General features: G+C 39.9%; 1 protein-coding gene across 3 annotated transcripts in view; it reads right to left on the bottom strand.

Annotated features, from left to right (window-relative positions):
- Positions 1-18666, bottom strand: part of LOC137347154 (dyslexia-associated protein KIAA0319-like protein) — a 117666-nt gene that overhangs the window by 79304 nt on the left and 19696 nt on the right. For all 3 annotated transcript variants that reach the window (XM_068011311.1, XM_068011309.1, XM_068011310.1), the window contains exon 2: positions 17834-18002. In XM_068011311.1, the coding sequence (XP_067867412.1) occupies positions 17834-17984 (151 nt within the window). In that variant the 5' untranslated portion in view covers positions 17985-18002. The remainder of the gene's footprint in view (positions 1-17833; positions 18003-18666) is intronic.

Below are 18666 nucleotides of genomic sequence, written 5' to 3'. Positions count from 1 at the left end.
GGCAATTATCACTGCTTTTTTGGCACCTGATTGCAATTCTAACCCCAATTTTGCTGACAATTTAGTTTATTCTTAGTTAAAGTGGTCAAGTCACTGAGGGACACATTCTCCTTTCCCGGAAACTCTGCTGCAACTGCTAATGCCATTCCGATGGTACAGATTGTACCTCATTACACAAGAAACCTGGTTCCTTTTATTTTTTCCTAATTGGTGTAAATCTGAATCCCAACACTCGAGCACCCCAATTAATATGATCCCAGATGAGAGAGCAATTAATATGATTCCTAATGCGAGCCCCCAATTAATCTGCTCCCAGACGAGACGCCTAATTTATACATTATGATCAAGGCAGAAACAATGCACTGTCCATTCAGTCCCATCACATTAAGGTTTTCCCACCCAACTGGAAAACAGCCAAATTAAACACTCTAGTAACCCCCAGAATAAAACAGACCAAACCAGCTATCTTTAGACAACAATCTATTAAAAACTAAATTTTAAACACCATTAAGATAACCCCATTTCTAAGGATCTTATAACTTCTTATTTTAACCTAACTCCCCCATTCACACACATACACTCAAAAACTAACAGTTAACCAGTTTCTTTTGACAAATGATGTTTGAAAAATTAGCTGTTTAAGAATAAATAAATAACTGGGTGTTAAGTCTTTGTGGGTTACATTCCTGATGAGTGAGGTATCCTAGTGTAAAAAATAATCAAATGCCACTCGAAGTCACTATACAGATTTGATGAAACAGTCTCTTAGTAGATAGGCATTCAAAATTCTTCGGCTGCAGCAGACGTGAAACAGTTCTTTCAACGAAAAGCACAGCAAAAGGTCCACTTGAATTTTAAAACTGACAGTCTCCCAGTCGAAACTTCAATGCGAATTCCATCAAACACAGTCAGTCAAGAGAGAGTCAATCTTGAAGCAAAGACTCTTAGAATGGAAGTAAAAAAGGAATTTTGCTACTTCCAGCAATACAAATGGTCTCTTAAAAGGGGTTTTTCCTTCCTTAAGCAATTAACACAGCCTGTAGCTCATTGTACAATTTCTGCTGAGAGCAATAGACTGCTCCTTTCTTCAGTAAGCACGCTTCGCTGGTGTCTCAAAAACTGGTTTCATCCAGTTTTTACAGTTAATTGTTACAGTGCACAGTGACCTCTCTCTCCTGCTGTGGCCTAGGAGCAGGTGCAGCTGGCATACTGTGCCTTATAGTTTTTAAAGGCACACTGTTAATCAGAGGAGCAGAAAAAAATTGTTCCATGACAATATCCATTGTAAAATATTCCCACTGATTCCCACTTCTATTTTCAGTACCAGCCTTTCCAGATGAACTGAATGAAAGGCCTGAAATCCAAATACACCACCCCCACTGTCTCACCCCATCAAGCTCCTTTGTCACACACTAAAAATAAAACTATCCAACTAAAATGGCCATGTTTTCTTATTTTGTTTCAATCCAGATGCTCCGTGATCTTATCTTGAATATGAGTATTATAACTTTACCCAAGATGGATGACAAACTCACTGGTCTGTAGTCCCCTGGTCACTGTTGCTACCTTTTAAAAAAAAACTAACACCTGCCTTTCTCCAGTTCCTAGTGATTTCTAGAAGAAGGTACCAGAGTTGCAGCTAATCTTCTGCTTTTTACCATTATGGATCCTCGAATGCACCTTATCGAGCCTGAAGGTCATTTACCTCAAAATTTGCATAGCTGCTTAGTAACCATGCTGGTAGTAATATGAATCATGCCACAACTTACCTCTAACACCCTCAAGTTCCTTTTCTAGATCAAATAAGTCACCTGCTTCCTCTTTGGGAAAAAAAATTTATTTGTTTTTTTAAGATGAGTTTTTATGCTCAAGGTGCAAGACTTCAGGCAATCAGTATTGAAAATGTGTACTCCTAGATTAAAACTCTCCTCTACCCATCAATCAAGCTGCCTCACTTTCTGCAGGGGCATGCAAGCTTTTTGTCTTCAAGAGTTGCATAGGTGCATACCATGGAGACTCAGCCAGGTCTTAAGTTTAAATTCATGATAACTTGGTATTTTGATTTAGGATTTAACCATCAACAAGGCAACTGCACTAAAAATAGTCATTTCCAAACCTCCAGTCCCATGAAATTCAAATAGGACAAATTGGAAATAAGCTCAAATAGGAATTGTCTGTACTTTCAGGGCCAGATTCCAAACACTACAGTTTGAATACTCTTTCCATACTGCACCAGTGCAATACTTCTGAACTCTCATGCAAAATTGCCAATTACTTGCAAAATTATGGACATAAACCAGATCTTGGTGGGCACGAGGCCAGGACTGCCTAAAGTGTGTCCACAGGCTGCATGAAATATCTGTCTGAGTAAACTTAAACCCAACATCTTGCTCAACAAGTTTGAGAGCTGAATAACCTCTATTACACATAAACTTCATTATTTGTACAAGATGATTCGAATATCCGTTTGACTGTAATTCATTGTCAAACAGAGAAAACACTTGAAACATTGCCCCTTTCAAGTTATCTAAGTTGGGTGGCTCTCTATGCTTTACAAATGGCTACTCTAATGGGGCAGTATTCCAATTAGCTTTAATGTTTGATGAGATAAAAACTGACGCTAACCATATGGGGTGGGAACGTTGTTTTAACAAAAACACAGAAAGGAGTTATGCAAAATCTTATGCAAAATGAACTAGAACACATCAATAATTAATCTGGGGTATACAGAAGATTTGGAGAGATCTATGTTGGGGCCTTGAATATTCACCATTCATATCAATATCAATGACTTAGATGATGGGATAGAAAGCCACACATCCAAATTTGCCGATGATACCAAAAGATAGGCGGGGTTGTGAGCTGTGTAGATGGAAGCATAAAATTACAAAGAGATATTGATAGATTAGTGAATAGGCAAAATTGTGCCAAATGGTTTTCAATGGAAGCATATGTGAGGTCACCCACCTTGGGACTAAAAAGGATAGGATAGAACAGGGTCCTTTCTAAATGGTGAAAAGGTAGAGAGAGTGTAGGTCCAAATAGAATTGGGGGTCCAGGTACATAGATCATTAAAATGTCATGAACAGGTGCAAGAAAATAATCAAAAAGACTAACGGCATGCTGGTCGTTTTAGCTAGAGAACTAGAATACAGGGGGTTAAAATCATGCTTCAGGATACAAAACCCTGGTTAGAATACATCTGGTGTATTTAGAGCCATTCTGGGTACAACACCTTCGGAAGGATAAATTGGCCTTCGAGGGAGCACAGTGTAGGTTTACCAGAATGATACCTGGACTCCAAGGGTAAAACTACAAGGAGCAATAACACAAACTAGGACTGAAATTTAGAAGGTTGATTAGATTGAAGTCTTCAAGATACTGATGAGAAATATGGAGAGAAACTATTTCTGCTGGTTGGGGGGCCTAGGACCTGAGGACATAATCTAAACATTAGCACCAGACCTAAAGGAGTGATATTAGGAAACATTTCCACATATAAAGGATGACAGAAGTCTGAAATTGTATTCCGCCAACAGCAAATAAGGCTAGATCAATTGTTAATTTTAAATCTGAGATTGATAGATTTTTATTAACCAAAGGTAGTAAAGGGATATAGGGCAAACACAAGTATATTGTGAACATCAACGCAAGCTCGAGGAACAGCATCTCATCTACCGATTAGGCACACTACAGCCTGCCGGACTGAACATTGAGTTCAATAATTTCAGAGCATGGCAGCCCCCCATTTTACTTTCATTTTTAGTTATTTTTTCTTCCTTTTTTCTACATTCTTTTTTACATTTTTTACAAACTTTTTTTGCATTTATTTCATTTCATCTTAGTTTGTTCAGTTTGCTTACCCACTGTTTTTTTCAGCTTTGCACTTGCTGCTGTTCAATATTCAGTGTATTTACACCTAATCTGTACTAATGCTCTGTCTTTCAACACACCATTAACATATTGTTTGCCTTTGCTCCGTGACCTTTTGGTCAGCGATGTGGCCTGGTCCAATCTACACCTTCTCCTTTGTTATCTCTTGCCCCACCCCCACCTCACTTGCTTATAATCTGTGACTTTTCTTATATTTGTCAGTTCCGAAGGGTCACTGACCTGAAACGTTAACTCTGCTTCTCTTTCCACAGATGCTGCCAGACCTGCTGAGTGATTCCAGCATTTCTTGTTTTTATTACAAGTGTATGGAGTTAGGTTGCAGATCAACCATGATATCATTAAATGACAGAACAGGCTTGAGAGGCTAAATAGCCTACTCCTGTTCCAATGTTCCTATATAAATAACTTATCTAGGGTATATACAGAAGATTTGGAGAGAATGAAAATACATTTTTAGTGTTTTAGACTTATGAAACACCTTTTCTTAAAAAGGCATTTAAGTGTTAATCACCTCATTTTTTAAATGATTCTTGACAAATAGGAATTGAGAGAAAAAAAGTGTAGACATAATAACCAATTCACTGAATACTACACAAATGCTTACTTCAAACAAGGAGCCATTCACCAACAGTACACCAGCTTAATTTAATGAATTGGACTAGACGTATTCATTCTTTTTCATAGCGATTTTTCAACTTAGTGTAGAAAATGCACAATGGGGAGGAATGAATGGTATAATCTTACTTTCCACACCCACAGAAGGGCAGAGGAATATTTTTTTTACAACTATGCAGTTTTCAAATTAAATTCTTCTACCCATATGGAACCACTGGAAAGCATGAAACAATCTTTAGCTTCACAATTCAATAGTGTGCGCACATGTTTAATACTAGACAAATCTTGGAATTAAAAAGGTCAATAATGAGATGAGGTACAATGAAAAATTAAATTTAAACAATGAGTTAGAGGCACTGACTTTCCCATAAATGACTTTTGCAGATAGTTCTGAAGTTTATAATATAAATACAAATTCTGGCAGTTAGCATGCCCATCAGCTGTATCTATTTATCATTCCTTTTTATTCACAAATGCTGTTTTCTATTATGAACTCTCAAACAAGTAACACATGATAAATAGCACAAATAAGTTGAATTTTATAAGCAGACAGAAAGCTTCCAATTACCACCTTTATGTGTATTTGTTGGGGAGCGGGTGAAGAGAGCAAGATTTGGAGATATACACAAAGGGATTGCCAATTTTAACATTTACAGGGATATCTTAATAAGTTAGAAAGATGTCCCACCAGTTCATCAAAACCTCCAACTTAATAAAGTGCTGACAGACCTATTCCCTTCCACTTTGACACCAAAAAGATATCAGCAAGTCAAAACTCAAATTCCACCCCCAGTTCTGACCAACCTCAGAATCCCCCTCCACAGTTCTCAAAATTCCACATTCTCTTTTTCCAGTGATGTCAGACAACAACAGTGCACTCAACCCACTATTTCCAAACTCCAATGGCCCCACCGTAGCTATTCCAAAATCCAGGATGGCCAACTCATCTCCGACTTACCATGAGCGACGTCAGGGGAGAACTGCAAATACCTTATATACAAAAAAATGCTGCATGTATATCACATACTTCCTGCAAGTATAATACTAGGTTTCTACAACATCTTCTGATCATGTCTGGCATATTTAAACCTGCCTATTGCACATACCTCACTGTTCTCCACAGTGCCTCCTACCCAAGTCCAATAAAATTCAGGGCTCTTTTCCTGTTGTCCCCACCGGATTGTTAGCGCCATTCCCCTCCCCTCTGCCCGCTATCACTCCCATCTCTTTCCAGGTCTGCTACCCATGTCTGTGTGCTGGTGCCTGCTGCCAATCCATCCCAATACTCCCAAAGAACCTTGCCCATGCCAATTCCTTGACTATGTGACTGAAAAGTCTTATTGCAAACTTGGATTTACCCACCATTGAGAAAATCAATTAAGTTAAAAATACAGAGTATGCTTTTGCTTCTTAAAGCTGCTTCCTGACTAATGGTCAGGAACTCAGCAGAGGCTTGTTTCTCTAACTATGTGTGGAGAATAAAGCCAGTACTCCAAAAATAGCTGGAATTCGATCAAGATCCCAGGAGAGGTCAGAGGTCAATTTTTTTAACCCAGACAAATTGTAACTGCGATATGCCGACCCCTTAATGGAAACCTCACCCCCAAGTGCTCCATGATTCCTGCTCCCCATTACTTCCACACATCTTGATCACCTACCAACTTAGCTCCTTAATACCCTAAGTGCTCCTATGAGCTTCCACCACTGTTCCCAGACTGCATATATTACTCTCGCATTCAGATCCTCAGATATCCCAGGAAGTGCTTTCCTTCCCCTACAACCCACTTACCATCCTCCAAATGCTCCCATACCCAAAAACAGCCTCCACTGCTCTCACATTTGGCAGACCTGTCTTCCCAATACAGCCAGCCCCAACATTTGCCAATTCCAAAGCCTCTCCTCAGATTCTGACATTGTGAATTTCTTTCCAATTCTCCCGCATCCTGAGAACCCTTCCGATGCTTGTAGTGACCCACCCACTACTACGAAAGTACACCACCTCACCCAAAACCTTCCCTCCTCCAATGTTTCCAGACCACACAATCATGTTTTGGCAAAAGTTCTACCAAATCTGTAATCTCTGTTCTAGAAATGTGAAACTGAAGGTCACAAATTGTTTCTAAATTCAATGACTCTCCCAGTTCTAAAGAATATCAGTATTGTCTTCAAGCTCCACCAGTTCTGCCCCAAATATACCAAGCCTACAGCAGACTTTCAGTGCTCTCATGCCCAACATCACCTTGTGCTGCCAATTTCTACTATTCACTCCATCCCCACTCCTGCTACTCAATTGCAATTGGGTCCATATTCCTGTCACCTTCCAGTCTATCCTTCATTTTCAAAAGGACTTTTTTTTTTTTAAAAGCACATGAGCAAATCACATACCATGTTGCTCATGGTTAAGTTGCAGGATACAATTATGCAATGTAAATGTACAATTTATATGGGCCACTGATAATTGGTCAATGCAATAAAAATGCAATTTAACTCATCATAGGACTCATTCATATTTTCAGACTCAAATTCTGTCTTTTTGTATGTAAACTTTGTCTAAGTGGCCTTAAATATCATCTTAGCTGTTTAGATAGTTTTATTTCTTAAATTTTAAAGCTAGAATTTAGATGATGATAGTAGGAGAGATGATACAGGCTGCAAGTAGGTCAGAAGTAAATCGTAGGAATTGCAGGTAGTAATACCTTAAAATGCGATGGGGCACATTGATTGGCAGTTTTATGAGTGAGAGCGATCTGAGAATCCAGGAGCATTGGCTAGAGGAATAAATAGGGTTGGAGGGGCAAGGGTTTCAGAACTTGGCGGGGTAAACACAGGGTTTGGCAACACTGGAAAAGAGCAACGTTTATAATGCTTGGAATGGAAGAGAAGGCCTAGAGTTTAAGAACACGGGAGCAGGGGAAGATTAGGCATGTGTACTTGGCATGCGATAGCTGAGTTATATAAATCTCTTAATATAAACATATAGTCGCCAGTGTTTCCCAGGTCACAGCTAAGGAAAGTCCACTGACTGCAGTATGAAAAGTCACATCCTGACCCACTGCTGGGGACTAGTTTAAAATTCTTTTAAGTGCTTTCAACAAATCTCATGAACATTTTAAAGACACAAACTGTTTAAGAAATTTGAAACACGTTTCCAGCAATAGCTGCAATCTAACTTTTAGAACTGTGTTATGACGGTGCTTCTATATTTTTTGTTAACTTTTTTTTTTTGAGGACTCATTTTAGAATTTTGGACATTGTTTTATTTGGCAAACTGAAAAGGATTCTTTGGATTTTTTTTTTTTTTAAAGAGGTCATCGGAAGGTCTTTTGGACTCGGTTTGTAAACAACCCTTACTGGAAGTCACCTGCCTTCAAATAAATACCCAGCAGGGGCTTTTTGACTTGGGAGAGCTGTTTACAGAGAAGCGTCAGGTCAAGATTTAGAAGGGTCAGGAGGCTTGACTCGAGATTGTTTTGGGTTTCGCTTTGGACAGTGTTTGGAAAGGAGTTTAAGAATCAACCTGCCAAGGACAAAACCCCAGCTCAGGCTTTTTCCATCTCTTTGAGAAGCTCTTAGAAGCAAGTGTAAGAAATAGAGAAATTGATGCAGAGTTCCTCCTGAAAGGCCTGCCAGAAACCAGTGTTGCCACATTCCTCCTAGAAAGCCTGCCAAACCGATCCTCAAGGTCACCAGAAAAGAACTGTTCTAGGAAGATCCCAGTGACAGCCATCAACACGTATTTGGGCCATCAAACCCAAAAGGGACAAATGGCAACTTTCCATATCTTATCTTTTTTCCTTCAAGAATTAGCAAGTATTTACCCAAAGTATTTTTTTTTGCGCAACAGAGCTCTAAAAGAGAAAATCTCTATTTTTTTGGTTAATGTGTGTGTTTGTGTATGAGAGAGTGACAGTGAGTGAGAGAGTTAGTTTGAGGGGCTAAGGTAAAAAGGGAACTTTCACATTTCAATGTGTGTTAATGCTTTGCTTCGTTTTTGGTTAAGTCTTGTTTTATAACAAACTGATAATTTTGTTTATTAAAGAAACCTGGTTGGCAGATTTTATTCTGGGATAAAAATAGAGTCTCTGATTGACTGTATTGGTAACTGGGTAAACTTTAAATAAATGTTGTGACCTGTAGAGAAGTGGAACTATAAATATAGTGCACTCCTCCCGCCTTGGTTCTAACAACTGCATGGCTGAGGTCTCAGATTTGAGACTGGTCCAGGATTCAATCCAGTCACAACGGGGAGGTGGGAGGGTAGAGGCAAGTGCAGCTATGGGAGGTGTAATTGAGCAGAATGCTGGCAGTATTGGCAACATGACTGATTTTAATGGCTTCAAGATTGGTGATGTTGTGGATAACAGTTTTACCTTTCTTCAAAACCAAGTATGGAAAGTTCAAATAGTGTTCCATATACGCCAAACTTCTCAATTAACCACTATACATTCCTTCGAGGGACTGCAACAAAGGTCCACTGGACAGGTTTCTGGGATGAGTGGACTGACCTGAGGAGTGAGTGAGTGTGAGTAGACGAGGCCTACATTCTCTAGAGTTCAGGCTGACTGGATAGATGCTGAGAAAATGTTTCCCCCAGCTGGGGAATCAAGAACACAGGGTCAGTCTCAGAATAAAGGGTTGGCCATTTAGGACTGATATAAGGAAAGTTTTCTTCACTCAAAGGGTTGGGAATTTTTGGAATTCTGTACCCCAGAGAGCTGTGGATACTCAGTCACAGGGGTCAGCAACATGTCCATACACGAACACCAGTGTTCATGGTAAAACTTTTGAGGTCCGTGGTAATTTTAAATGTCTTTCTCCAGGCCTTTAAAGTTAGGTTATTTTAAAACGCAAAAGCCTAGTCATTTTAAAACTGGGTTATCCAGCAATATGGCCCGTGGGCTAGCATATGGCCTGCCGAAAGCCTCCATCCAGCCCACCTATCCTCTGTGACTGACAGCGGGCTGCCTGTGGCTCGGCTTTGATTGACAACTCTCCTATTAAGGCGTACGTCAGGCGGAGGGGTTCGGACAATGGACGGGGTGAGTACTGATTGGCAGTTCACGGTGAGATCTGCCGTTTTCACCTGGTTCAGGGAGTGAGCAGAAAAGAGGTGCCAAGGGGAGAGGAGGAAATGGGTCAGGACCCAGCCAGAGACACAGGGCGGACCAGTGCTGAGGGAGCACATGGAGAGTCAGGCAGCCCTTAAAACAGGCACCAGCCAGGGGAGCAGAGAGACACAGACAGCGCGAGACAGAGACACACAGAGGAGAGAGTGAAGGGAGAGGGAGACACATGGGGGGGGGGGGGGCAGGGTTGGGGGAGAGAGAGAGAAATGGACTCAGATCAGTATTTTGTGTTGGCGACAGGAGTCTTGAAGTCACCTCTTTTCTGGAAGGCCTGCCAAATCTAGTGCCAATCAGGCACTTAAGTGGACAGCAGCGGGTCTTTCACAGGATCAAGGACCCCGTCGGCGCAAGTCCCACCCTTGGAGAGATGCCGGCCAATCGGAGGCTGGCAGCTCTTCCACTGAGCAGCGCTACCACAGAGGCAGCGGTTGCTGCTGGAGGAGCATCTACCAGAGATGATGGAGCAGCGATGGACCCAAGCCACAGGAAGGTCAGGGCGGGAGGGGTCTCGTGTGGTTGCTAGAAGGGCAGGGGATGGGTCTCAACAGGCACCACCCCCACCCCCCTTCCTGATGCTGGGTCTCTCATTCAGGCAATAAATGCCTTTTAAAGAGGGACCCCACCCCCGCAGCCAGGAAGCAGCCTGCATGGTTTTTCATGCCGTGCATCCAGTGTGGCAATAGAGCAGCCCGCTGCACAGCTAATTATGGTGGTAGCGGGATGAGGCCCTTAATTGGGGGTTAATTGCACAGATAAGGGCCTCAATTGACAGAAGGGTGGGAAGGACTAAATTTTGGTGGAGGCGAGATGGTGGCAGGAACACCCCCACCACCATCCCACCTGATTTTATGAGCTCCCCGCCTCCAAACCCACCGCAAGGGAGAGCATAAAATTACCCCCAGAGAGGGATGGACACCAGGAGAGGGGAAGGGGGGTGCGGGTAAATCGCTATTGACAGATGGAGATCTATCAGAATTCTCTGCATCACTACATCAAGCGTGCGGGCAGACATTGACTACTTGCAGAAGCAAAAACAACCCCAGTATCTCACTAAAAGGGAGAAATGTGTTTTAAATTGGACTGTTTTTTCCAGGATTAGGTTGGTTATATACTTCATTTACAGATTAATTGCCCCCACATCCATGGCTGCGTCAATAATTTTGTCAAATGTCCGTGGTTCAACATGTTGGTGCCTATCCCTGCTCAGTCATTGAATATATTCAAGACAGAGGTCAATAGATTTTTGAGTACCAAGGGAATTAAGGGATAGAGTGTGGTGGAGTTGAGATAGAAGATCAGCCATGATCTTGTCGAATGGCAGAGCAGGTTCGAAGGGCTAAATGGCCTACTCCTGCTATTTCTCCGTGTTTATGATCTATATTACTCAAATATAAATGACCATTATGTGGGCAAAGAGCAACCATTTTTCCCACAGCACTCTTTATAGGTGAGAGACACTGGGGAATGCCCTCCTCTTTCTCAACTAGTGTCTTGGGGAGGATCTTTAGCATTCACACAAATTGGAGGATAAGGCAGATGAGGTCACAGTTTAGTTTCACGTGCAGTATTGTATCTCTGACACTGCAGCATTTATCAGTTTGAACTGGCATACCAGCCTAGAGATCATTGAGTGGACTTGTACACACAACCTTCTGACTCAGGAGAAAAGAGTATCAAAAACCAACTGAAAGGAGGAATGTGGGGAGAAAATATTTATGGCCGTCAAATTGACTTAAAGTACATAACATTTAATATCAGATGGTAAATGCTTCAGTTCTACAGGTTATTACTTGTAGCACTCCAAACACTGCAGTAGTTTTATTATGTTACTATTTAATTCAGCATCATGTTTGTGCACTAAAAATGTACACAACAATCCAGGCCCAAGGAGACATCAATTTCCTTGAATCTAAATGTAGTCTAATTGTTAGATATTTTATAAACTGAATACACATTAGACTGGTGTACTCAAACTAAACCACTCATTTGTGGCCAATGTAACTATGGTTCTGAGCATTTCTAAATTATGCAATTAATCTGCATAAACCAATGGCTCCAAAGTTAATCTCATTGTTTATGCAAGTCATTGGTGATCATTACAAGCTGCTTTAACATCGGGCTAAGTGGCACAAAGAGATTCCACAGATGCTGCCAGACCTGCTGAGTATTTCCAGCATTTCTTGTTTTTATTTCAGATTTCCAGCATCCGCAGTATTTTGCTTTTACCAAATGTCACTTGCCAGATTTGCAAACTCCCATATTTTAAATGTCTTTTAAAAACTAAATTTTCCCAAATCCGATAGGTTTGCTTTGGTATTGCCTCCAGCTGCACATGATCTGCACGTTAAAAATAAAAGCAGCACTGACAACAGGATATCAATGCAAAGTAGCAAAATTCGAGGGTTTGACTGGTCATAGTCATAAGTTTATCCACAGTTTGAATGGACAAACTAAGTTTTTGTTCTTCCCTTTTTTTTTTTTAAAACTTACTCTTCGCTCAATTTCTTCCATTCTGTCCTCAACCTTTACAGGCCCTCTTTCAGCCACAAGACAGAAAAGCTGGAATTATTAATGGAATGGAAAGATGCCATTCTGTACTTAACTGAACACAGCTGTATCAAGTTCTGCCCATAGCAATCACAAACTTCCACAGTCTATGCGGTTTACAACTGTTGCGTAGCATTGGAGAAGGTTGCAACATTTTAATAAATTAAGCACAAGAACCTCAGTCTCGTTTGCAATAGTCTGCTTTGTCATTCTCATTGGTTTTTCACTGAAATTAATCATATCACTATTCCTGGAGAGTAATTTGACTAATGCTGAACTTTTTGTTTAGGGAGGGGGTGGTTGTTGGGAAGGTGTCACAGTAATCCTGCAGTCTTGGCGGCTGATTTCTTAGCCTTAGAATCACAATATGGAGAACAGACAGATCAGGCACTTGGATTGAGATTTTGTCAGGATTCACCACATTGTTCCTTCTCTCTCTATTTCCAAGCATGACTGGAAGCTAAAGCCAGGGTTCAGAGAAAGGGACAGCTGATTCTGCCTTCTACCTGGTGCCTGATTTTATTTTTTTTATTCATTCACGGGATGTGGGCATCGCTGGCCAGGCCAGCATTTATTGCCCATCCCTTATTGCCCTTGAGAAGGTGGTGGTGAGCTGCCTAGAATCCAGCCTACAGCAAAATCAGCAAGACAGCACTGCCACATGGTGTCTGCATCTTCTGCTCCCACTGATGGCTTCTATGTTAGTTTCACATCCAGCAATCATCTACTTCTGCTGTTCCCACTGAATTTTGCCAGCAGGAAGATCCCATAGCACTATTTTGAAGAGGAGCAGGGGAATTATCCCCGGTGAGCTAGCCAATATTTATCCCTCAATCAACAACACAAAAAAAGAGATTATCTGGTCATCATCACATTGTTATTTGTGGGAGTTTACGGTGTGCAAATTGGCTGCTGTTTTCTACACTACTACAGTGACTACACTTCAAAAGTACTTCATTGGCTGTAAAGCACTTTGAGACGTCCGGTGGTCATGAAAGGCGCTGTATAAAATGCAAGTCTTTCCTTCTTTCTTTGACAGATTGCTATTGAACAGCCTCACATAGCTTCTGAGTTTCAAATGCCTCAACGGTGTACAATCCAACCTGCTTCTAAAATCAAGCACCTGTGTCCTGTCAAATTTCCAATCAGTTTAACTGTCCTGCCAACAAATTGTCTTCCCAACTTCATTTCAAAATGTAACTATTTACAAGTGGCATGAAATAAAACAGTGGTAATTTCTGTATTTTATCATACACAAAAGAACACCCACTAAAGTTCCAAAGAAGGGTCCCCACTCAAAATGTTGGCTTGTCTGTTCCTTTCAGAGCTGGCAGACCTGCTGTGTTTGCAGTGTTTTCAGTTTTTGCTTCAGATTTCCAGCATCAGCACCATTTTACTTTTTAACTACTAAAGTCAAAATTCATTTTCAAATTCAATGTGAAAGGGCTGCTACGGAGGCCTGCTCCAAATTAAAATGTTTTTTTCTTTAAAAAAGGAAAAAAAGCCTAAGTTGCACTGTTAAGCTATGATTTTTACATTGAAATGCAAAATACTGTGTTCCGATGTCTTGAGCCGTGTGGCAAAGAACACTGCACCACTCCCCCAGATGACCATAACACCAGTTAAATTAATCTTCTGCGCAAGCTTATCAGTGATGTGAACACTAGATTTTACTTTCCAAGGTCAGACTGTAGCAATATCGATGTTATGGTAGTGTAAGTAATTTAGCTGGAGGCTGAACAATTTTTAAAAAAGCATTATCTAATGTCTCTAATGCCTTCCTCACTCGCCTGCAAACCTCCACCCTCCATGAATTCCACTACACAGGGAAGCCCCACTTACTCGTCACCCCTAGTCTGACCTACAACAGTTCCCTGTCATTTAACGGAATGCAATTTAAATCCTCATCAGCTACAGATCCCTCCACAACCTCACTAAACTATCTCGACAGCATTATCTAGTTCTTGAACCCTCCTTTTCCTTCCTGTTCTGGCCTATGTTCTTCCTCGCCACATTTTCCACCCCACCACACCATTCGTGGTGAAGCTTTTAGTTATTTCCACTCCAATTCTTCCTACATCCTAAACCAGCTTTAAAAGCTCTCTCAAAACACATCTTTTCAACCAAGTTTTTGGTCCATCTCTAACTTCCTGTTCTTTTTCTTCATGGTGAAGTGCTTTTTTTGTGTTGAAAACCCAAAACAAGTACAAATATATTACTGTGGTGACTTCTGGTGTTAGAGGGAAAATGTGAATTCAGACCTTCCCAAGAGATCAAACAAAAATCTTCATTCAAATTGTTATGTCAGACCATATGGGTGCAATTTGGCAAGTGTGGATAGTGCTAAGTAACAATTTTTAAAAACTGTGAAAACTCATTTTAGAATCCCAGATAAAATTTCAATCTGGATGAAATAACTTCAGTATAACATTAGAAAGTTTCATCAGCAACATTCCTCTCACTTTTTCGGTTATTTCAAGTGTTGGTTAGTTATGTATTTCTAATACACTGCAGAAATGTTAATGCACTCTTAAAACAACCAATTAATATCAACGCAATTAAATTCAGTCAGTGTAACTCATCTCCAAGTGCACACAAATTCAGCTCTGTCAATTGCCTCAGGGTACAGGGTGACCTGAATAGATTCCAGTATCCAGTGTTGGATACAAATTATCACAGTGCGTAATTGTACTGTGATATTTTACATTTAAACAGTAACATACATTCACAACAAAATACCACAAAACAATTGTGAAGGAATATTATCGTATATTCTAACTGACTGACTTCTTCAGCTCAGATACAGAATTAAAATGTTTGCGTCAGTAAATAAGATGCTACAAATCCCAGGCAATCAATCAAAAAATATAGGTAAATTAAGAAATTCATTTTACTTTAAAAAGATAAATATTTTCAAGAAAATATAGTTTTAAATAAATAAAATTAGAATACTCACGCGGGATTATCTAAACAAGATCAAAAAATAAATTTTCCATTTCTTGTTGTTATTTTCCAACAGGTACACCCAGCAATTTACCCATATTATCACCAGTATACCAAGGTGTAAAATGTAGAAGCTTAAGATTTTCCAAGACTTTAAATGGCAAGACCAATTTCTTACTACAGTTGATTGTAGCGCTTGAAGTTTAAGCTGACATTCTACAGAACCGTTCACTTGTACTCAGAAAAGCACCAGTGAAGATATTATAGTCGTCCAATACATAGAATGTTCTTTGAAGCTTTTGTACAACACTTCTCCAAATTTTGATTGTATTATTTTACATTAGAAATATACAAGTGCTAGAGTTTACAGGTAACACAATTTGAAACATGCACTTTATATGAGCTGTTAGGAGATTTAGGACTCAAAAGTTAACCCAGTATAATCTTCTGAGCTGTGTGCTCAGTGAAAGCCACATTCTGACAGCTGGCAACTAGCAAGCAATCATAAACTTGTCAACATTGATCCTCAAACAATATGCATGATTCAGTTGATCAGATGTTATTGGTGGTGATACAAGAATAAGACAAGGGCCATTGATACTTAGATTATAATGCTTAGCAATGATTGATGATTCCAGTCCAAAGTTCTAGTGAGAGTGCAGGGACAGTGATCATATGTATACCACCTGTGCATGTGTTATTAGAATAGGATTGTGCTTAAGGTAAGTAGCCTACAAATATTCATCGTCACATCGAACACAAGAAGAATGATCACTTGGGAGAGGCACTTCAAATGCCATAATGTATGCACACTTTAAAGCTTCAGAAGGAAGTGTTCCTTTTATTTTCCACAAAGTATTGTTGTTAATTAAGGAGGCAAAGTGAATTGGGAGACAAAAACATCAAGTCTAAGCTCTACTGAATAAATCAAAGACTTGGAATTAAGGAATTTAGTCCCTCAGAAAAAAGTTCCAATAGAGAATAGCAGAAATTTCTCATTGTAAATGGAATTTCCATGTAACTACTACTACCAATTCACATACTGTGAATTCTGCTTTTCTGCACACACTGTCCAATACCTAAACACATTATAAATTTAATGTCCCAAATTAAATTAAGAAACTGATGTTTAATTTAGTAACAGCAATCGCATATTAAAATAGAACTGATTATCTATGTGCAATTGATAAGGATTGACAAGATATACCCAATTTCCATAATGAAAACAATTACACAGGTATTGAATGGGCACTTTGCTCAGTGATACAATAGGATTTTAAAAAACCTCCATAAATGGTTGGGCAGACTTGCTTTACATACACATATGGTACACCCATAATAAACCAAATCTTTTAACAATTGACGATTAAAGTCCAAACCACAATCATTGACTTAAAAGATAACTGCAATTCTGTGGTCCCTTTTCAAAATTTTCCATTTTAATGCTGTACAATATTACTGACAGTGCATTAGACAAGCAGTAACAAAATTAAATACTAACATGATGCGTCCAAATTGGTAGGGTGTGAATCTTCACCTTTGATTCTTCGCGTCAAGTTAACAGTTTCAACTGAATTGTCAGGAATAGGGAGGATAGGCAACTTTCATAGTTCCTCAGAGAGGAGGAGTCTACAATCAGCAGGTAGAGCATTTAGTGCAGGACTCATTTTGATAATCTGGGGTTGAATTGCATGATTAGGTTACACACAGCTCTTTTACCCATCTGGAATTTTTTTTTTTTTTTAAACTCAGTGCAGAAACACACTGACAAACTAAAAATATTACACTGGCATAAACTAATAATCCTTTGCATGCCATATGTAAACCCCAGAGCAAACATCAGACCCCCTCGATACTAATTCTCAAAAGTAGACTATGAGCTCCTCTGAAGACACTACAATGTCTACATAGAATGAAGATCTACAATCACCAGTCAATAAGATGAGTCAATTTCCACACCACTACAGTATCCCTCCAGAATTCTAGAAATCAAAAAAAATTACAGCCAAAATTCAGGTTTTCAAATTTTAATAATTTGGGCAAATGTATAAATTAATTACATGGCCTCCAGTGGAATATATTTATAGAACTCGTGGATCCAGCTGAACATTATATGAGCGTGGCTTTATCACCTGTGTTACGCAGCAGTGTCCACTTGTTATTTAAATATTTTAGATTGTTCACACAGTATATCACAGAAATGCCAATCATTGACTGAGCCCCTTCAGTTGGCTCTCTCAGAAACTCATAACAGGAAGCAGCACAACAGCAATGGCAGAATTCCGGGAGCAGTTGAATTACCCACCCTCTAACGCAACTGAGGAGAAATAAATACAACTAGCTGAAAAATGGAAATAATTATAGGATATATTTAGTTATGAACATACACAATAGATTTATATTTATCAAATAAATATGGGGAGCAGTATGAATAGACCTATTTGTTGTTGCCAATTATTTTCCACAGCCTTTCCTTAAACATCAATAACTTCTTTCCTCAAACATTCAGCAGCTGGCAGATGACAGTAAATATAAAGTACAAAGTACTATCAAAGCAGGCTGAAACATTTGAAAGGCACAAAGAAATAGTTTAGCAGCACATGCATGAATTAACTCATGGAATCTGAACTGGATTGAATTAAGATTTCGTAGAAAGATGCTTGCATTGCAATTAAATGCCTATGGTTAGATTGGATGGCGTAACTTACTAGTAAACGAACTCAACGTGGTCAGACAGAAGCAGATATACAACAGGAGCAGAAGCTTTGAAACATATGTCCACCGAACGAATGTTCCAATTATTACAGAAGACATCAGAGGGGCAACGAAACTTTCCAGCCTCCCATCCATGGCTACCATGTTAATGAAGACAACCACCTGTAAAGAAAAAAAATCAGATTTGAATATTACACTAATCTGTCTTCTACTTGCTATACACGACACACCTTCCTTATTAGAGTATCACCAGTCTGTGACACAACTATATCTGCACAATACCATTAGTTCAACCACGAGAACCAGTACTTAGAGCGATACCTACAGCGTCATTGACGTACTCATAGAGTCAGAGAGATACAGCACTGAAACAGGCCCTTCGGCCCACTGAGTCTGTGCCGACCAACAACCACCCATTTATACTGATCCTACATTAATTCCGAATTCCCTACCACATCCCCCCTTCCCTCAATTCTCCTACCACTACCTACACTCGGGGCAATTTACAATGGCCAATTTACCTATCAACCTGCAAGTCTTTGGCTGTGGGACGAAACCGGAGTACCCAGCGAAAATCCACACGGTCACAGGGAAAACTTGCAAACTCCGCACAGGCAGTACCCAGAACTGAACCCGGGTCGCTGGAGCTGTGAGGCTGTGGTGCTAACCACTGCGCCGCCCCTTGCAGGGCAATTCACTTTGTCGTGATTTTCTGTGAGATAACCCACAGGAAATCCATTACCTGCCAAGAAAAAGCAAGTATATGTTAGATGTTATTGGTACTATTTCCCTTTTGTAAAAGCTATGTAAGAATAAATCACTGGAA

The sequence above is a fragment of the Heterodontus francisci genome, chromosome 31, assembly GCF_036365525.1.
Source record: "Heterodontus francisci isolate sHetFra1 chromosome 31, sHetFra1.hap1, whole genome shotgun sequence".
NCBI classification, from domain to species: domain Eukaryota; kingdom Metazoa; phylum Chordata; class Chondrichthyes; order Heterodontiformes; family Heterodontidae; genus Heterodontus; species Heterodontus francisci.
Note: the sequence above shows the minus strand (reverse complement) of the source record. Positions and strands in the feature narration are given on the sequence as shown.